The following is a 20850-nucleotide window of genomic DNA, read 5'->3' on the forward strand; positions in this document are numbered from 1 at the left end:
GATCTTATTGTCTGTCTAATCTATACAATATAAATATACAACATGACTAATCACATCAAGCATAAGCCATTATAAGGACAGGTTCTTGCATTCACTTAGCATATACTGTAAGCCTGGAATATTTGTGAAATATTTCCGTATTGGATATATTGCTTATCCTTGAAAAAAATATAGGAGCAGAAATGAACACTTGCTTTTCAGAGGTGCTTCATATATTCATTAAATCATATTCAAAATTTTAGATGAATAGATTTGCTAAATATCTCACAAATGTATAAATCATCAACTGTAATAATGCTACATTGTCCAGTTAAGGCTTCACAGAGCATTTTTTGAGTGTTAGGATGGTTATATCGCACTGCAGGGGGTCACAGTTCATAAATGATCATGCCTTTTTCAGCATAGCATATAATAGGAATGCTTTCAGAATACAGTGCTCTATTTTCAAAGTTTCAAATGTATTTTTCATTTGAATTGACTATATTGAATTAATTGATATTTTGCATTTAAAGACTGCAGTTAATTTGCATCATGGACGTTTTCACAGCCGGTGTGTCCAATTACAAAGAGAATTGATTTGGATTGTGCTGGGTTTGCGCAGAGTGTTTTTATCACCGTGTTTTTAAAGCTAAACCGTAACAGTACGAACAAATTTATCCAAATTTGTTGCGATGTGTTTTCTCAAAGCATCACACACAGGAGCCTCACTTGTACTTCCAATGTTACACTGACAGCCATTAAAGCTGTTAAATAAGGCAATTTTGCTGGATTTAATTTAAACAGTGTTTCAATATACAGTATATGATATGTATGAATATGGATGATGCGTATCACTACTGTTTGTGCAAAGAAGCTCTTTTTAAACATCTATCTTGTGATTTGATATTAGAGGATAATTAAAAACCCATTCCAGTGTTCTTCTGCTATAGCACATCTATTAACTTTATCTTTTGTTCAAGCTTTGCATAATAATTTCCCTCTGCAACAATCAGCTCAAAATCTGTGAGCTTGCATATATGTCTCTGTAATGACGTGTCATATTTTATTGTTTGAAGCAAGACTCTTGAGTCGATACACCTGAGGATCAAACAATACATTCATCAGATTTTATACTTATATACTGCTTTTATTGCATAAGTGTAATAAAAATGATTTATTAAATAAAATGAATCAATCAATTTAAATAGTGTAGTGTATTAGTTTGTGCTAAAACTGCCAAGTAAGCTCATTAACAGAAGTTTGTTTGGAAAAATTTATTATTATATTATTATACATTATATGGGACCACATTTTTTAATCAGTTTGCCATTACACCCGTTTGCTGCTATTTTCCTATTATAATCACTGTCTATAGAATGACAAAAAACCCATGGATGCACATGTACCTGTCATCTTATCAAGTATTTTGATTTTCTATGAAAAAAAAGAAGTCTTATTAAATATCTGGAATTTGCCTGAAGCTGCTTTCTACCTAGCCTACCTGCTTTCAAAGTAGAACATTGTGTACTGACAATTGTTTGACCATAACAGTGTATTTTAGATATTGTTATATGTCAATACTGGAAGATTAAGCTTAAAATCCTGCCTACTGGTACAATCACGATGTCTAAGTTAGTAGCAAGGTGACTCCGATATGCAGTTGCTGTCTGTGTATGTGTGTTTTACATAATGTAATGATAGATGAGCCAATTATCAGACTATGCCACAAGTATTTAGTTAAATAAGTAATATGTTGTAGAGCCCATATGTTTAGTGTGTGTGTGTGTGTGTGTGTGTGTGTGTGTGTGTGTGTGTGTGTGTGTGTGAGAAAGAGAGAGAGAGAGAGAGAGAGAGAGAGAGAGAGAGAGAGAGAGAGAGAGAGAGAGAGATGGTCTTCTGCCTGCTCAGTATAATTTTGTTATTGTATACGGATAGCCCTGCTTTTGAACCCTGTCCCTCAGCAAGAAATCACAGGGCCTCATTTTACCATCCAGAATGGGCTGCTTAAAATGAACTCTGTCTCTATGGGCAAAGGGACATAAACAGAAGTGTGTGTGTGTGTGTGTGTGTGTGTGTGTGTGTGTGTGTGTGTGTGTGTGTGTGTGTGTGTTAAAATAAAACAAAATGATTCTGTTTGTTCACTGAGATTAATGTAAGTGTTACATAGCAATCATAAGCAAATAACGTTATAAAGGTCTTCACAAGGAATAACAAGCTGAAGGTGTATGTGTTTGTGCAAAATACATGTGGATCACTGTGTGCGTGACAGCGTGTGTCTGAGGGAGTGTGTTGAATATGATCATAGGAACGTGTGTGTGGTGCTGCCAGAGTTCTCCTGAAGGTCAGCAGCAGTAAACACCTCAACCCAAGCCTTCTGCTCCTCTGCGCATACACACTCACCTCTCACGTTACGCTATGCGGCTGCAGCAACGCTTGTTACAGAAATGTCCTGTATTTCAGCTCAGCCTCAATTCACCTTAGTTTAGACACGTTTCCGCGACTGGAGTCAAGAATCCAGATTATCTTCAAATACAAATCTGTACTAAATAGCAGTACTGTAAAAAAGGCTAAATAAAATACAGTACAAATCACAAAGTCAGTGTAGTGCTATAGTGTATATATTATATACATATTAGTATGTATGTATGTATGTATGTATGTATGTATGTATGTATGTATGTATGTATGTATGTATGTATGTATGTGTATTTATATATTAGTATGAGTCTGGATGTGATGTGATTGCATTTTTTTCAAGCAATTTCATGCCCAGTCAATGCGTGTGTGGGGATTTAAAAGCAGGTAAGTGTACAGCAGCTGTCGAGGTCCGGTTCTTAGTCAGTGCCAGCACCACATTGCAAAGTGCTAAATATAACCTAAGTGACAGCAGTAAAGATGTTCCAGCTTTCCGTTAACTCGACTCTGTTCATGTCATAAGCCTAGCAGACCACAAATAATACATATACGGTACATATTACTTATACTGTATGCAGCTTTATTTTATATAATGTATTTTAACACATTTACAGAGCATTTTTACTGTTTAGCCAGTCATGTAAATGTGGTGCAGGGCATAAAACCATGCAGATATGTTTAAGTAATGTTCACAGCAACCATCAGAATGAGGAATAAATGTGATCTCTGTGACTGTGACTGTGACATGATTGTTGATGACAGAGCGGCTGGTTTGAGTGTTTTAATAACTGCTGTTTTCCTAGGATTTTTACAGATACTATATGGAAAAAGGTATTGGGACTTTTCCAGCTATATGTGGTTCTTTCACAAACCATACCACAAAGTTGTAGACCAGTAATTATATAGGATGTCTTTATCTTTGGATGTGGTAGCATTAAATTACAATGCTTTATATGGGAAGGAGTGGAAAATCTTGATCTGCCCTCAATCCTAGTAAACACTTCTGGGATGAATTGGAACACTGATATAACCCTAGTCCTTCTCATCTTGACCCTTGTAGGAACACCATTGTGTTCCATATAGTGTACATCTAAAAAATGTCCTGAGAATGGTGCACTGGACAAAAAAAATAAATTCTGTGGGCTTAAATGGATTGATCAGAAAGGTCAAAAATTAATAGACTGTCTCAGACCCTAGTAGCTCAGAAAAGCAACTGTGTTGAGCAGAAAAGCATCTTATAATGAACAACACATCGAACCCTAAGGCAGATGGGCTACAACAATGGAAGGCCATGCTGTGTTTCCTTTCTGTCAGCAAATAAATATAATAATACATGCTTTAAAACCTTTAATAAAAAACATAAAAAACGAACATCGCAAAAGAAATGAATGCTCGTTGACCCTGCCAAATCAAACTGCTTTTCATATCTCCTGTTTCTTCAATGCATGCATGCCTTCCCTCATGAAGATGTATTAAGGCAGAAAGTGTGTGCTCAGCATGGCTTCCTCGTTCTCATGTCGAGTGTGAAAATCTCTTACGATTTCATCTACAGACCCACAATTCCTTTCAAAATCGTCACAAATCTCACATGTCCTGAATCTCTTATTTCTGCCTGTTAATCTGGTTATATGACTTGTATGGGGGGGAAAAAAAAGGTACTTCGTTGCATTGCCTGCCATTGGTCATGATCAGTTTTTATGCATAATCTCTCTTTGCATTGTGTAGGCATGAGCATAGAGTATCAGAAGTATAAGAAGTAATCTTCATGACCTAAGATTATACCGCATATAAAAGTTTGTATATAAAAGTTTAATCAGAGGAAACACAAAGGCGTATTTAACTCATTACTGTGGGTATAAATAATAGATTATTTTCCCTTGTTGTTAAATGTGTTAAATGTTTAACGAAACCTATAGTGCATTGTAGGTTCATATATATTTAACGATAATATGTTGAAACACTAATACAGGAATTATTCACATCGGTATTTACACCTCAGACTTTAACATAAGTCAAAAATTGAGAAAGACATATAAATGTGGGGTTAGGTTTGAGAGTCAGTTGAATGCAACTCTGGATGTAAGCACATTTTAATTGCGGCATTTCCTATGACAAGCAGTATAAAGTCCAGTGCTACTGTCTATTGTTTGATATAACCAAAATATTCCTGCAGAAATGTACATTTTATGTACAAAGTTTTGCTGACACCTGACTATAAGATTCGCGTGTGCTTTTCTGAACATCCCATTTCACAATTAATTTTCAGTTGCTGTTATGTTAAACTCCACTAGATTTTGTGAAGTTCTGTGCAGGTTCTGATGTAGGATAAGGAGATTTGTGGTGTAGTCAGCATTCCAGTTCATTCCAAAGGTGTGCAATAGGGTTGAGATTAAAACACTATAGCAGGCGACTCAAGATCTTCCATTCTAACCCACGTAAACTATATATTCATGGAGCTTGCTTTGTGCACAGGTGCATTGTCATGCTGGAACATTTTCAGATCTCCTAGTTCAAAATGTAATTCTACTAGTGAGGTGTCTCAATACTTTTGTTCATTTAGTGTATGTTTTGTACTGTAAATACACTTAAAACTACAGAAAGCCACTTGAAGATAGCTTAAGCATGTGAGTAACCCAATTCTGAATACAAGAAAGTTTCCAGCTTTTCCAACTGTTAATTTGAAAAAGTGAAAGGCAATAGTGCAGTCAGGTCAAATCACATTTAATGAACATATTATACAACTTTTTATTTCACTGACATTTAAATAGGTTTACATCATCCTAATGAATACAAAGGTTAGGATTATTAATTAACGTGTAATATAATTTTGGTGATTTGTGTTGATTGCAGAACATTGAGCTTAAGGTGGAGGTGGAGAGCTTGAAGCAGGAGTTACAGGAGAAACAGCAGCTCCTCAACAAAGCTCTGTGAGTCTCTTCTCTGTCTACCATCTGTCAGACTGTGTCTTTGTGTCTCTGTGTCTCTCTCTTCATTAGTCAGTATTTTTAATGATTTAATCGATTCCAATAAATGTGTTCATGTCTTTAGGGCTGTAGTGTGATAAGTAACAAAAACAAAACAAAGTTTCTATGCCTGAGTGATCCAGACACTGAGGCTGTTTTTCTCCGTCTGAGAAATGTCTGATTGGACTCGTTATTAGTGCTTTCCATCAGACAATGAACTTTAAATTATAACATTTCTATGCTTTTCCACTGCTAAGTGAGCGATGCCATACTTAAATACACATGCTGGATCGAATTATCCTTCTTGAAAGTTGAGCCGGAATGTGTGAATGGAGATGAAAATAGTTCAGAGCATTAACTGATCAAACCAAATCGAATCATCTTGAAACATCTCTCTCGTTAAGCTTTATCATCAAACATAGGGTATAACAATCACGTTGTATTTAGTGTGAATTAGCATGAAGCCTGAGATTCAGCCACATGAAAGATACAATTCCTGGTCTTTTATTGTATTTTTTGTATTTGATAATTTCTTTAAAGTACTGATAGGAATCCAACATACACCAAGATTCATGTAATCCGGGGTTTGGATTTGTTATTGACTCCTGTGATGACGCCATTCAGTGGAAAAGCACTACTCATCTGATCGATCTGATTCATACCAACGCACACACCTTCTTCAATTACAGTGAGCAACTGGAAAATGCATAGGGCAACACTGATAGATGCGGATATAGAAATATATCTAAAGCAAAGAACCAAAAAACTGACAGATGAAGAAGATGGAATGGGAAAAACGTTTTAAAATGTTATGAATGATGGACTGAATATGACAATTCCCTAACTCATTCAATATTTTTAATTACCTAATGACTAGGTCTGACTAACAATCAGCAGTAGGTCTTGTGGTGCAGACAGGGTTGTTTATAGGTAGGTGAGGTACTCAGAGACACACTCATGCTCCCACTTGACATCTTCTAACAGGTTTTAATCAATGAAAATTACAATCATGCTAGTGTGGAATTTGGCAATATAAAAACTGTGGCTAGTCAACAGGATCATATACTTAATTTACTTTTTCAATACATACTCCAAGTACAGATGAATCAACATAATCTTTTGTTCTTTGATTTCGGAAAGAGGTTATGCTTCCTGCTGTGTGGGTTTAAATGCCCCCCCCTCGTGCAGGCTCCATGCCATTTCCGGCCTACAGATCCATTATATCCGGCCCAAATGGTAATATCATATTTCCAGTGTAACTGCCAAAGTTTGACTCTGTGAGTCTGCACAGTTTCCATGCTTCATCTTCGAAACGATGCCCCATTTACGCTTTATTACAATCAAGTATTGATGCACACAGCTATGTGAGCTATGTGTAACCTCACAAGACACCTTGACCTGATGACATATACACTTGACAGGGCAGTTGTACATTGCAATACATTTGCATAACACATAACTAGTATTTATTTATTGATAGCAGTGTCTCAATGTCAGGTCAGAGGACATGACCTTTGTGAAGTGTGCACCGATAAAAGCTAACAATTGTCTCTATGCTATATCCAGATGGCTGTATAAGTGGTCACAAGTCTGTGTTTATAAGCACTCTTATCAAGTCTCAGGGGATCACTTATAACAGGGTGTCACTTATCAGAACAGGCTGTGTATAGGTCATAAATATATATGAAATAAATATATTTGAATCATTGCTTATGTGGGTTATGATTTTAATCAGACGGACATCATGATTTAATGTCTAATCTTACAGCATATTGGCATACTGTTTATACAATTTATTTCTGACATGCTAACAGAGCTAATTATAACCCCTCAAAAAATTTATCAACGGCATTTAAATTATAAACATTTAAATAGTAGCTGCCATTTGTAATTAAAATCATATTACGCTCAATAAAAAACAATGTGTATTAATATTTACTAAAACGATTCTTAAAATCTCTATCTAATCCCTTAGCAAGCATGGTCGCTTTGACAATAAAGACTAGCTTGTCTGTCATTATACCGATAGACTAGATAAAACTAAAATGTAACTAATGTCAAAGAAATATTTGATTTATTTGATCATTATGTTTCAAATAATTTCTTTTTTTATTTAAAGCAGAGTTAAGATGAGTTAGGCAGAGTCAAATGTTTCTGTATTTCAAAAGTTTCTTAGCCATCCATTAAGTCATGGATTAGTTTGTAAAGGTATGGAGTGTAGAGAAGGGATCAATGTTTCTAAATAAGGTGAATAAATAAAAGAAATGAAAGTGAATTATAGAGAGTTGAAAATCTTTTTACATCTCAAATGCTTCGAGAAACTCTTTAACAGTCATTAAGGAAATGTATCTTAAAATTTTTTAGTATATTTGACACAAGAATCCTCCGTTTATGGTGTACAAAAATAATGGTTGTCCCCGGCCTTCCAAAAATGGCTGCCCGAACAAGTGATGTAGCTCTCAGATGCTAGAATTAAATTAACCCTTAAATACATTGCTCAGGTTGCCAGACCATGAGCTCACCACATACCTCAGTCGCGCCATCACCCCATCTCATAATTGTTTTGCTGTTAGACATTTGACTGTTATTTTGTTATGAATAAAAATAAATTGTAAAGAAAAATCCCATTGACAATTATAGATATTTATATTCAGTTCATTTTGGGGAGCTCATAATGTGTGCGTTTTGTAATTTGTTAATTTTCTTAAATCAAATTTAATTATAATTTAATTTATTTTAATAAAATGAAAAAAATATTTAAAAAAATTAATGAAAATAATTTTACATAACTAATGCCATAGCTCCAGTATGTTAAAGAATATTTTAAGTGCTGGCTCTACAACAACAGCTGGAAAAATAGTTATCCATGGTGGGAGTGAGCTGACAGTCGTTATCCCAGTTTAAAACCAGTACATTTATACACACAGTGACAGACACAGTGGTGTGGGCCATTCCGGGGGTCCCATCAATACAAAAATGAGTCCATCTGTAAATCTGTGTGTGTGTGTGTGTGTGTATGTGTCTCCATGTACAAGCCATAGCTATTCTAAGATATGATGACAGATGTTTAAACATGGAAAATGTTCCATGATGACCGAAACCATCTCTGGGTGTTAGGGCATACCTTCTTAGTTACCTGTGCAACTTTTCTTAATTTTGGATATACTTTTTTTTTTTTTTTAGGAATTTTTGCCTTCACAATGTAGCACATCTGTTCTTGATAGTCAAGCTCTCCAGGAATGTCTGGTAAATTAGAGTTAGATCTAAACCCACCAGGCTTGGTCAGCCAACTGGCTCCTTCATTTGAACATATGTATGACATTCCACAGGTCGACACTTGCAGGGAACTAAAAAAAAGTGCAGGCATCCATAGCTAGACATTTGTTCTCAAAACAGCTGTAGCTTTATGTTTACATAGCTGTAACCAGTAATATTTATACTGATAGTAATGGGTTAGTAGGGCAAAGCGCCCTAAGGATAAAGCTATCTCAATCAGGATAAGTGTGATTTAATGTTGCTGACACATCACGCATCTAGAGCATTGACTGTCCTCCGAAAGGTCTTCAGAGGTCTTTAAAGGAAAAACTAAAAGTACACACTGTGCAATGATATCCCTCAAGAAGCTCAAGATTGTGTGTGGTTAATGTGTCTTGCAAGAATATGCAAGTGTTATGTTTACCACATTTGGCATTCAGAGCAAATGGGAAATTAAGTAGAGCATTATGAACTTGATTTACAATCAGAAATCAAGAATGAAATTAGAAAATCTGACTGTCTTTGTTTTTTATGTTATCCGTGATATCAGTTTTATTGTTAAATTATTGATAGATTTTAGCTTCTCTAATGTTGGGACACATGTTTCAAAGCAAAAGCAGGATAGTGATTATCCATCCAACCCACTCCTGCCGTTTTGCGATAGGACAACAGCAGAGAGCCTGACCAATAACAATGAAGCAGAGCTGCAGCGTCGCTGTGAGGCGAGGCAGCAGGAGATCGACCACATGCAACAGGTCCTGCAGACCAAGATACAGCTCCTGCAGGAGGTACACATTCTAACATTTACATATACGGCATTTGGCAGACGCTTTTATCCAGACCAATCACATTAATACAATTGAGCAGTTGAGTGTTAAGGGCCTTGCTCAAGCAGTGGCAGCTTGGGGGTTCTGGGATTTGAACTCACAACCTTCTGATCAGAAGAACAACCACTAAACTACAAATTTAAAAAGCCACTGATCCACATACTTTCATATGCAGTGCACATAACTACTCACTAGGCAGGTCTACATGTGTGTTTTTTTAATAATCAACCTAAAGAATATTATTATGTATTATAATGATGATGACGATGATGGTGGTAATGGTATTTATGGCAGGAGGCTCAGTTAGCACGGAGCGAGGCTGAACGCATGGCCAGTCTCGCAGAGTCCTGCTCTCAGCATCCCCCTGTCCCCATGGAGCCCATCACCAAGGAGATGTCTGTTGCTAAGAGCTCACAACCTCCCGACATGCTGCCTGACAACAGAGACAGCAGAAGGTAAGGGAACACGAGAGACTCGTTTTAATTGAGTTATTCCCTGAGGCAGTTTGAAATAGTTCTCCATCCAAAAATAACACAATACACCCACAACACATGTACTGTGTGTCCCTCTTTTTCTTTTTTCAGTGGTTGGTAATATCCTGCATTCTTGCATACAATAAACAAAACAGAGTGTCTATTAAACCTATATTATTAGCAACACCTCTAAAATGATGGTGACAATAATCATTTTCAGCCTCTGAGTCCAATATATATCTTGAGCTAGAGTTAATCCACATACCACATTCAAGCGAACGTAAAACGCAGCCTAGCGCAACCCCTAGCGAAGATGGACTCATCCTAAACACATTCCAGTGTATTTTTAATGCACTGAAACATGTGCTGTCTGAGCATGTCACACTTGTGTTACTTATTTAACCAAAGTTACTTAAAGGTTTAAGCTATGCAGCTTGATACTATTGATTAAATACAGTTTTTCAGATTTTCACAAATTCATTTTATCTATTAACATTTTTTTTTTTTTATATCATGTTTGTTTTTTTGTTGACAAATGTTTTTGGACACCTGACCATAAGATTCATATATGGTTTTTTGTATTTGTATACCTCCACTCTTCTGGGAAGATGTTCTACTAGATTTTGGAGTGTGCTTGTGGAGATTTGTGATCATTCAGCCACAAGGGTGTTAGTATAGTCTGGTATTGATGTAGAGTGAGGAGGCCTGGGGTGCAGTCAGCGTTTCAATTCATCCCAGTGGTGTTTAGTAATGATCTTTCACTCCATTCGATGTAAACTGTATATAATGGGAGCTTCCATTGTGCACAGGGGAGAATTTTCATGCTGGAACAGGTTTTGTTCTTCTAGTTCAAGTGAAAGGAAAATTCAACTGCATCCAAAAACATCCTGTACAACTGTTTGCCTCTAACTTCTTGGAAACAGTTTAACGAAGAACCACGTATGGCTGGAGAAGTCAGGTGTCCCAAAACTTTTGTCCATATAGTGTATGTTTACATGTGTCCTGCTAGCAAAATAAACATGAACTAATTGAAAAAAGTGATGGGTTTACAAACAGACCAGGCGTGTTCAAAAAACATATGAAAGTGAACGTCCTCCCCTTTCTGAAATAGCATCTCTGGTCCAGTGAGCTGAGATGTTTGGAAAGCTTGAGTTGCTCCTGCCTTTTGATTTTCCCTTCTGTCAGTTTTGCTAGTGTTTTTCCCCCCAGGGTTCAATACTAATATTGAGTGTAGTAATTAGGCTCACCTATCACTCCCATACAACCACACAGGTTGCTAATCTGTGTTACTTATCTACAGGATTGAGGAGCTCACCGAGGCAGTGCGCTGTAAGGAGATGTTGATACGGGAGTTAACGGAAGAGAGGAGCTCTCTGAGAGAGAGAGTCACAGAGATGGAGGAACAGCTCCAAGAACTCTCTACCTCACTACTGCAAAAAGAACAAGATGCAGAGGTGAGCGAGAATGTGTGCATGTGTGTGCATGAGAGCAAGCAAAAGAGTAGCCAGAGAGCACAGAAAAATATCAGTATTGTCAAGTCTTTCTGAAATTCATTGTTGCCCTCGGCACTGCCCTCTGGTGTCTGTTAAGGGAATTGAATCCACATCAAAAACCAAAAGCTGTGAAAAGCCCTGATCTCACTTCCTCTCTTGTACACGTATGTCCCCTTTTAAAATATACACCATGTATGTCATGTAAAACATTTATATATTAAAAAAATATCAGCTGATTATTTCAGGCAAAGAACCTAATAGAAAATTTGCATTTTTAAGGGTTATACTGTGATGTATTTTTGCTGTAATCCACAGCACTGAAACACACCTCTATCTACCAACACAGGTGTGATTTTTGGAGAAATGTTTTTTTAATGATTTGGAAATTAGTACTTAGTCAGTTCATATCTATAAGATTAAACAGCTCTCTCTGACAAGAGAGGTGTTGAGTAGGTCAGGTCTCTTAATTTCTCTCATACAACTGATGTTACATGAGATATCATAGGACCAGAACTCATCTTTCTGCTGACACACCAGCAGCTGCCAAGTTCCTCACAAAGTTTCTCACTCTCATTCTCAAGCTGTAACGGATAAGGTTCTGAATGTGAAGCTATGCCTTCGCAAGTAAATTATGATATCAATTATAAAAAAGTGATATTCAATGCACATAAAAACATTTTAAGAAGCTTAAGTTGAATGGAATAACAAATCAAACAGTATATGACATCGTCTGATCGCTGTTCTTTATTGTGATTTTTGCAGTTTTATCAGGAAGAGCTGGGTCGTGAGCGGCTGCGTGTCCAACAGGAGATGCAGGTAGGACTTCATTATTAAATGTATATTTGTGTACAAAATCTTGAATCAGTCTAATGCCGTTCTGATCATAAGCATGTCAATGTTGTAGTTTTCTTATTACCAGTTTGTAGAATAAATTCCTACATGTTCAATCCAAGTACTGCATCACATAATCTTGTACACCACAACCATGTGTAGGTCCAATGAGCACCAGTATGTCACTTTGTATATCACTATTGGTCTGGTGACTATTGTGAGAATCATTGTTGTATATCTGCCATGTATATATACCACACTGTAATATAGACTGAACAGAAGTAATGTACTGCATAAATATTGACACAAATATGTACCTAAATTACTGTCTAGAGAACGGCAGAGCCATAGTCAGTATAATTATTTGGAAAATATATCATGTTTGTGCTGTTGTAACCATAAAAGTTACACCATATTGACAAAATTTTCAGGCACTCAAATGTTAGCATGTTCTTCTTGAACATTCCATTTCACACCTAGTCCCCATTTTCTGTTATAAAAACCTGTTGATGTTTTACTAGATTTTAGAGTGTGTTTGTGAAGATATGTGGTCATTTAGCTATAAGGGTGTTAGTAAAGTCAGATACTGATGTAGGGTGAGGATTTCTGGGATGCAGTCAGCACTCCAATTTATCCCAAAAGTGTTTAATGGGGTTGAGGACAGAGCTCTATTGCAGGCTATTCAAGATATTCTACTACAGCGTATGTAAACCATATCTTCATGAAGCTTGCTTTGTGCATGCTGGACCAGTTTAAAAATTTTTTTGTTAATTTTTTAAAAATGACATATAATTTGAATTAAAAGGCATCGTGTGCCTCTAACTTTGTCCTAACAATTTGGTAAAGAACCGCCAATTTTTTTTTTGAGGGCATTGAGGGTCTTCTTCCACAAAATATCACAAAAAATTTCAGTATGAAAAAAAATTGTGTATCTATTTATGAAATACACAAGCATGAGTAGTTATGTATGAGTTGAGAAATGTGCTTAGGGCCTTTTTTTCTGGAATGTGTACAAACTTGTCTAATTCCAACTCATCTTTTTCACTGTCACATTAAATTGGCAAATATTCATGATCAAAGCTTGCCCTCTAGTGGAGGATAACAGAAAAGTCACCTTGAACGAAAAATTTCGAAGAGAAAACAAATACTGAGCCATCCTAGTTCTCCTTCAGAGTTCATTCCCTTTTGAAGCAGAACGAACATAGAACACATTATAACTTGTGTGATAAATTAAAGACAGCTGTGAGCTCCCATCCTGTGAGCTAAGAAAGCAAAAAAGGGTTTGATCTAACATAACCAGAGCATGGTTACATAACATGCTGTTTTTAGACCATTGTCTCAAGCAACACAGTCGCCAATAGAGTTTATCTCTGGTACCAGTCATTTCAAATCACATCCAGTTTATTTATATATGCAGGACCTGTCCTGTTTTTTTCTTGTTTGCTTTTTTTTTTTTTTTTTAAATAAAATGTGCCATTTTTGGTAGTGTTTTTGGTGTTCTGTTAATGCTAAACTAGTAGCTGTCTTCTTAATTATCACTTACTGTTGACTATTTACCTCATACCTCACTGAACAACATTCTGAAATGTTTTTTTTTCCCTTAATTACTTGTTTTTGTTATTTAGCATCATTTCCCTGTGTGATATGTTGCTCTGTCTTTAATTGTATTTTGCTAGCATTTAGTCAACTTGAAAGGAAATGAGACAAAAGTCCTTTGCAGGCCACATTTCATCTCATCTGATTTCCATTAGGGAGGTTTCTGTTATATTACACTGAGGGTGGAGTGCTTCATGAATCATTGTTGAGCTCCATAAACACATTGTGTTTAACAAGTAATAATGGGTGTGTGGTCATTTCTGTATTTCTATGTACTAAAGGAGGACATTGAGTATGAATGTGTAGTCAGAATACATTCTTAATATAATCTATGCCAGGGGTCCCCAAACTGCAGCCCGCAGGCCAAAAACAGCCCTCCCCCACATTTGGAACAATGGCAGAGACATATTTTGAAAATGTAATTTTCATGTAAGTTTTACTCATATCATAAATGTATTTGATAATAAAGGTTGACTTTTAAACAAAAATGTCCCTTAATAAAGGGTCGAGGCACTGAAAGGTAATTGCTGGAACTGTAGACTATGTGCAAAAATCCATACTGATAGTTTTTCCGGCTTCCGGTCCACGGTCATTACGAGAGCAGCCTCTTTGTTTTTATTTGTGAGACTGCATGCTGCATGAAGAGCGCTATATTATATTTAGTATTTTTTTAATTTAGCAATTATATCATTTTAATATTTGATATTATTATAATTAAATTAGTTAAATTACGTGTATATATATATATATATATATATATATATATATATATATATATATATATATATATATATATATATATATATATATATATGTATGTATATACGTATGTATATACGTATGTATATATATATATTTGTAATATTTGTTTGTTTTTTATCCAGTATCCATTTTATAATCCATTAATTAATTAGTTATCGTCAAAGTACGATCCAACCTAGCTATATGTATCGGTAAGATCCACTATCCATCGACCTTTAGTTATTAACACAGACTAATTATTTGTTAGATTTACCCAATCATATGCATAAGTAATTTTCTTTATTTCGGAAGCAATGAATATGAAAAAATGTCTTTATGATAGTGATAATGCTCTTTAAATAGGCAATATATATCTCTTAAAAAAGTAATGTTTATTTCTCTGTACAGTGTAAAACAAAATAATAAACTAATCTAGCATTAGGAGGCATAATAAATACATTTAAAATCATAATAAAATGTCCATAGTAATACTGGTAGTCACTCCAGGCCTTGCAATATCCTGTTACAGCCCGACCCGGCCCTCTATTGAAGAAAGGAAAAATTATGTGGCCCTTAAAGAAAAAGGTTTTGGGACCCCAAATCTGTGCGATAATGTGTTTTGAGAAATATGCTTTATTACATACTATTTACTGAAAAACTTTTCCCGCCAGTTTAAGAGTTCATTTCTTGTGTTACAAAGCTAAAAAGGAAAAGATGTGTGTCTGTGGCAATGTACTATGTACAATTAACACTTGAGATGTGATCCTATTGGGAGGTGACCCAGGACTGTTCAGCTGCCACTTGGCTTCCAAAGACGGGAACTAAACTGACTAGTGTACAGTATGTGTTTGATGTGTTTCTGAGAAGGCATGAGTACACGTTGCCTCCAGGCACTGTTTGACTTGTAAATCAGCACAGGGGAATATGCAAATGCTGGAGATGGCAGGAATTACTCGGCTCAGATTGCTGGCTGAATTGAACACAGCTGCCTCACTCGTTCACATTCACTCACTGTGGCTCTCGCAGACATTCATCTTCACACGTACTTATTCAAAATTGTAACACAGTAAGCCTTATAGATATGTATGACACTTGAGTTGAGCAAGAAGCGCTAGGTGATAACACATTCAACCAGTTGTTGTAGTTTGTGTAGTGTACTGTATGCATAATGCGAATGTGTCCTTTTTGAAATCTTTTCAATTTTGGGTCTTTTCACCTTTCCAGTTTTGCATCATGTAAATCAAGTAAACTCCAGATTCACAAAACTAGCTAATGATTTCCCGCTCAATACACTACAATATTACTTTTCTGTAAAAACTTCCATGACAAAGATGGTCATAATGGTGGATGAAACCTTATTCTGTTACAAAGTGCACAAAGTGCTGAGAAGTGCACAGAAATATGTTTTTGTACATCATGTATATAGGATTGGTGTTTACTACTTTGGAATATAATACCACACAGCATTGCGGAAGAAATATAATGTGATTGCCTTCTAAATGAATGTGTGAATTTGTTTATATCTATGTGTTGCTGATTAAACCAATGTCCTAATTTAATCTGCTAGATTATTAACCATCTTTTTGTTTCTCTGTATATCGTTGTTGAAAATAATATCTCCATACTGTTCTCAGTACAGAGATTCATAATTATGAATATCTGTTTGTATTGCAAACGATTCTAACACAGAAGATGTTTAAGACAAATAGAATGCAGTCACATTCTGGTTCAAATGTCTAAAGATTTTCCTCTGTTTTATTTATTACTACTTTCATTCATTCATCTACTTACTTACTACAGGTCCTCTATCTCATCTTTCGAGATACAAAGCAAAATAGATAAGCATTCATATTTAATATTTAACAGTGTTTAGTTTGTATTACTGTAAATACAAATTGTCTTAGATAGGAGCTCGCAATTCAATTATGACAAGTCATGTAAACCATGTTACAGAAAAACATGCAAAGACAAGATGACTGAGCTACAGATGTTAGTTATTGTCAGGAAGTGAAACTGTGAATGTGTTGCTGAGTTCTTAGGTGCCTATAATATGCTAAAAATGGCATACTGAATCATTCAAATGCTAATAGCACACCAATACTGTTTTGGATGGAACTGCCCTGGAGCTAATTCAGTTCTAGAGAACATACTTGTTGCTGTTTAGCCCCACATGCTGGTCATTATTCTCAGTTAACACATGACCTTTCTGGAGATTGATGACTCTCCTGTGGCTACCACCATGAGGGAGATAAGATTCAGACAGAGCATGTGGGGATATGCGTGTGTGTGTGTGTGTGTGTGTGTGTGTGTGTGTGTGTGTGTGTGTGTGTGTGTGTGTGTGTGTGTGTGTGTGTGTGTGTGTGTGTGTGTGTGTGTGTGTGTAGGTGGGTGCACGTGTGTGTGTTTAGCTGATACACTGTGAACATCACTTTCTTTTCATAACCTTGTTCATGTCACACCATATGACCTTTACCATGGCTTTAAAATAGTTGTATCCAATTATTGGACAATACATAGCATTGTGTGTGTATGTGAAGTTGTTTTGCTCTATTTTTAAGCAGGATTGTTTGCATAATCTAAAACAGCATAGAATGCAGCAGTAGGGTTACAGACCCAGCATTGTATTTTTTAACAGAAATCAGTTCAAGTGAGACCCAGAGGCTGACTGACCTCATTGCGAAGCATCTGACTGAGCACTGCCAAACTGCATCTCATCGCTTTGTTATATAAATAGCATGTATCTAATACATAATTTAGCTTGAGATAATATTCTTATAAGGGCAGGTATGTCTACTCAGGTGGCCCTTGGGTGTTGAGAGCACAACAGAGTTGGTAGTGGTATTCGCATAAATGTTGGAAACTTTTCAATGCTGATCTGTTTCAGCACACAGAGGAGGTGAAGGGACTGTACGGATGCAAGGATTAAAGTACTGCTACATCACTATTCCTCAGGTAGAAATGAAGAGAAAGGTCTGAATGCCATTTGCACAATTATCATATATTAGCATGGATACTGGGTTTAAGCTAAGCAACCCAGATCAAATCTGGAAAAGTATGTCTACTTCAGGTGACAACTTTGGTAGTTATTGATGAGACGAAGAACACAACAGGGTTTATGGTGGTATTCACACGAAAGTTGGAAGCTTTTTAAAGCTGATCTATTTGAGCTCAGGGAAAGTGGTAGCTCAGTGGTCAGGTTACTGATCAGAAGACCCATTATCACCAAGCGGCCGCTTTTGGGCCCTTGAACAAGGCCCTTAACCCTCTGTGCTTCAGAGGCACTGTACATGGCTGACCCTGCGCTCTTCCTTGCATCGCTCGCAAGAATTTCATTGTGCTGTAATGTACAAGTGATGAGTAAAAAGCACCTTTATCTTTAGAGCAGGTAAGAGGACAGGGTAGATGCATGGACTAAAGCACAGCTGCATCACTACTCTTCATGTAGAGATGAGGCGAAACGCCTGAATGCAACTTGCACCATTATCATTCAGTTGAATGTTATTTTGGGTTAATGAAGGAAAGCATTCACCCAAAATTTTGAGCTGAGAATTATTTATAAAATAGACATTATAAATAATTGTGAGCAAATTATGATTTTTTTTTTTATTGAATTTGAATGATATACACGTTTTTCCCTTCTTCACACCCTCATTTTGATTTACAATAAATTTTTTGTTCTTAACCATTTGCAGTATAGGAATGGCATGCATTGCACGATGCGCGCGAGCGACATTTCACCTGCTCGATGAACCTAACACATTACGGCTTAGTAAAGCCTGAGTGGGAAAGTCCAAAGCCACACTGCAGAGGTAGAGACAGCCCTCAAGTTTGAATGCCATACTTGCTCATACATTACTTAAACATTTGTTAAAGATTATACCGACTTTTTTTTTTGGTTATTTACACGTAGATTATCATGCGATTGATTTCAATTATGAAATACACATTTTTATCTATAGCGCGCGTTGCGACAAATGGCACAACCTGTGTTTTGGGAAATGGTACGTTCTCTAGTCCTCGACAACTACAGCAGCGCTGCTACATCACTGCTCCGTGCGGCTGTGTGTTGAGAGAGCGGCGGTATCTGTACCGAGTCGGCTGCCTTTAAACCATCACCTCGGCTTGTGCCTTTTGGAGAAAAATAAAATGGAGGAGATGACAGAAAATGGTCAATGAGAGCGCGAGAATGCCGGGCTGAAGCGTGGGTACCTGTGTTATATATCTGAGCGCAGTGACGGAGGAGGTGCGATGAAGCAACGATATGAATATGAAGAACCATCCTCGGCGCTGCGAAGGGAAAGAAACTCCGCTACAAAATGGCTCTGAAAAAAAGACCGGTTTGAGCGACATTTGGGATTTAACTAGGACTGAAGCTTAAACTATGTATTTATGCTTTCCAGAAACCGAGAAACATGTCGTTCTTTACAGTACCATGCCGGCAAATCGACCTTCATCTTCCGGATATAAAAGACTGCAGCGTGGCCTGGTTCAAAAAGGATGGCTTCATTATAAGATGAAGTCTCCTGTCACCTTTTCTCTCTCATCTTTAGTCCACATAAAGTAGGAAACAATTTTCCATATTCAACAAGGTGTTCAATTCAAGTACATATTTTTTTCCCTCCATTTTTAATCCATATTTCTACAGATCAAATGATCATCAGGTTTAAAGACTGACAGCTCTACAGATGTATCTGAGATCTTTCACCTAGTTCTTAATACATTTCTATTATTGGTGATCTTTTTGGCACCCACTTGAACACTTGATATGGACTGAAGTTCTGACTTCAAGATCTTTACTGGAAAATACTTTAATTCCAACAATCCAGGATGAAGGAGGTGTGCCGGGTTTGCGCCCGTGAGCTCTGCGGAAATCAGCGCCGCTGGATCTTCCATCCGGCAGCTCGACTCCAGGTGCTGCTGTCGCACGCTCTGGGTCACGAGCTCCGCCGAGACGGTCGTGGAGAGTTTGTGTGCAGCAAGTGCGCCTTTATGCTTGAGCGTATGTATCGCTTTGACACGGTGGTTGCTCGTGTGGAGGCGCTCTCCATCGAGCGGCTGCACAAGCTCCTGGTGGAGAAAGACCGGCTACGGCAGTGCATCAGCGGGATGTATCACAAGAACAACAACAACGACCCGACACCTAGGGAGAAAGATTGCATGGTGGATATGTCGAGTCTTCATGATGCCAAGTACTGCGCTCTGGTCGAAGAGGATTTGATGTATTCAGTTTACGAGTCCTGGGCGGAGGAAGAGGAGCAAACGCTGGAGTGTAGCCATAACCCACAGTGCCATGGGTTGGACATGTCTTCGTTCTGGCACCGGGCAAGAAGATGCCGAGGCTGCAGTGCTCTCCGAGTAGCTGACTCAGACTATGAAGCTGTGTGCAAGATACCCAGAAAGTTGGCACGTAGTACTTCTTGTGGTCCTTCCACACGCTACTCTGAGACTACCATGACAACAACAGCATCAAATACTCTTGTACCAGAGAGTCACCAAACAGCAAGGGCCTCACCTGATAGTGACAAGACTATAGAAGGGAGACGAAGCTCCAGCGACTCGGCAGAGTCCCTGACCTCCGCCTTGGGTGCAGCACCCCATGTAGTGGAGGTCGAAAGAAATATTAGGGAAGAGCAGAACTGGGACTCTGTTTCCGAACAGCCCTTGGAACCCAATATAGGCCACGCAAGTGCAAGTAGAAAGCTGCAACTTGCACTGTGCTTGGTACAAAACTGCATATACAAACCTATTCAGGTCCCCCATGGAAGTAGGCTGCCTGTTTTAATCAAACCTGGCTGTGTGGATACTGGCGTTAAGCTAGGCAACCCAGATCAAGCCCTGGGGACCCCCACTGATCAGGCAGTTTCAGCACTAGAGATGCCACCAAGAATTCGTCTGAGCCTGGCGTTGGAGTTGGTTGAGCTGGCGGAGATGTGGGATGATATAAATGTGGATTACTTGCCTTTCTGCTTGCGGAAGGTAGAAAAAAAGGTGAAGTGATGATTTGGTAGAAGGTGTCCCATCTATTTCTTGATGTCTAACTTACCAGCCAGTGACTTGAGTAACAAGATCGTGTAGAACAGGTTTTGGAGTACAAACCAGTAAAAGGAATATTCAACATTTTTAAAATCAAAATAAGGCTGTGAAACTACAGTACACAAGAATTTCTGCCTAGTTTCACATTAACCTGAATTTCACACATTATGGAAGTCTAGGGGTTCTTTTTGATTGTCAATACTCCAAGTATATGGTTAGTTAAAACCACTTCAATCGCATTTTA

The 20850-nt window shown here is 37.4% G+C and overlaps 1 protein-coding gene across 22 annotated transcripts in view; it reads left to right on the forward strand.

Annotated features, from left to right (window-relative positions):
• LOC310717446 (myomegalin) overlaps positions 1–20850 on the forward strand; it is a 64831-nt gene that overhangs the window by 13543 nt on the left and 30438 nt on the right. For 14 of the 22 annotated variants that reach the window (XM_083525407.1, XM_083525425.1, XM_083525423.1 and 11 more), the window contains exon 1: positions 18385–20561. In XM_083525407.1, the coding sequence (XP_083381533.1) occupies positions 19401–20561 (1161 nt within the window). In that variant the 5' untranslated portion in view covers positions 18385–19400. Of the gene's footprint in view, positions 1–5244; positions 5322–9276; positions 9401–9733; positions 9895–11212; positions 11367–12167; positions 12222–18384; positions 20562–20850 lie in introns of those variants that run through there. The other 8 variants (XM_083525412.1, XM_083525415.1, XM_083525419.1 and 5 more) reach the window with 2 other exon arrangements.

Source organism: Silurus aristotelis (assembly GCF_946808225.1).
Source record: "Silurus aristotelis genome assembly, chromosome: 22".
Lineage (NCBI taxonomy): Eukaryota > Metazoa > Chordata > Actinopteri > Siluriformes > Siluridae > Silurus > Silurus aristotelis.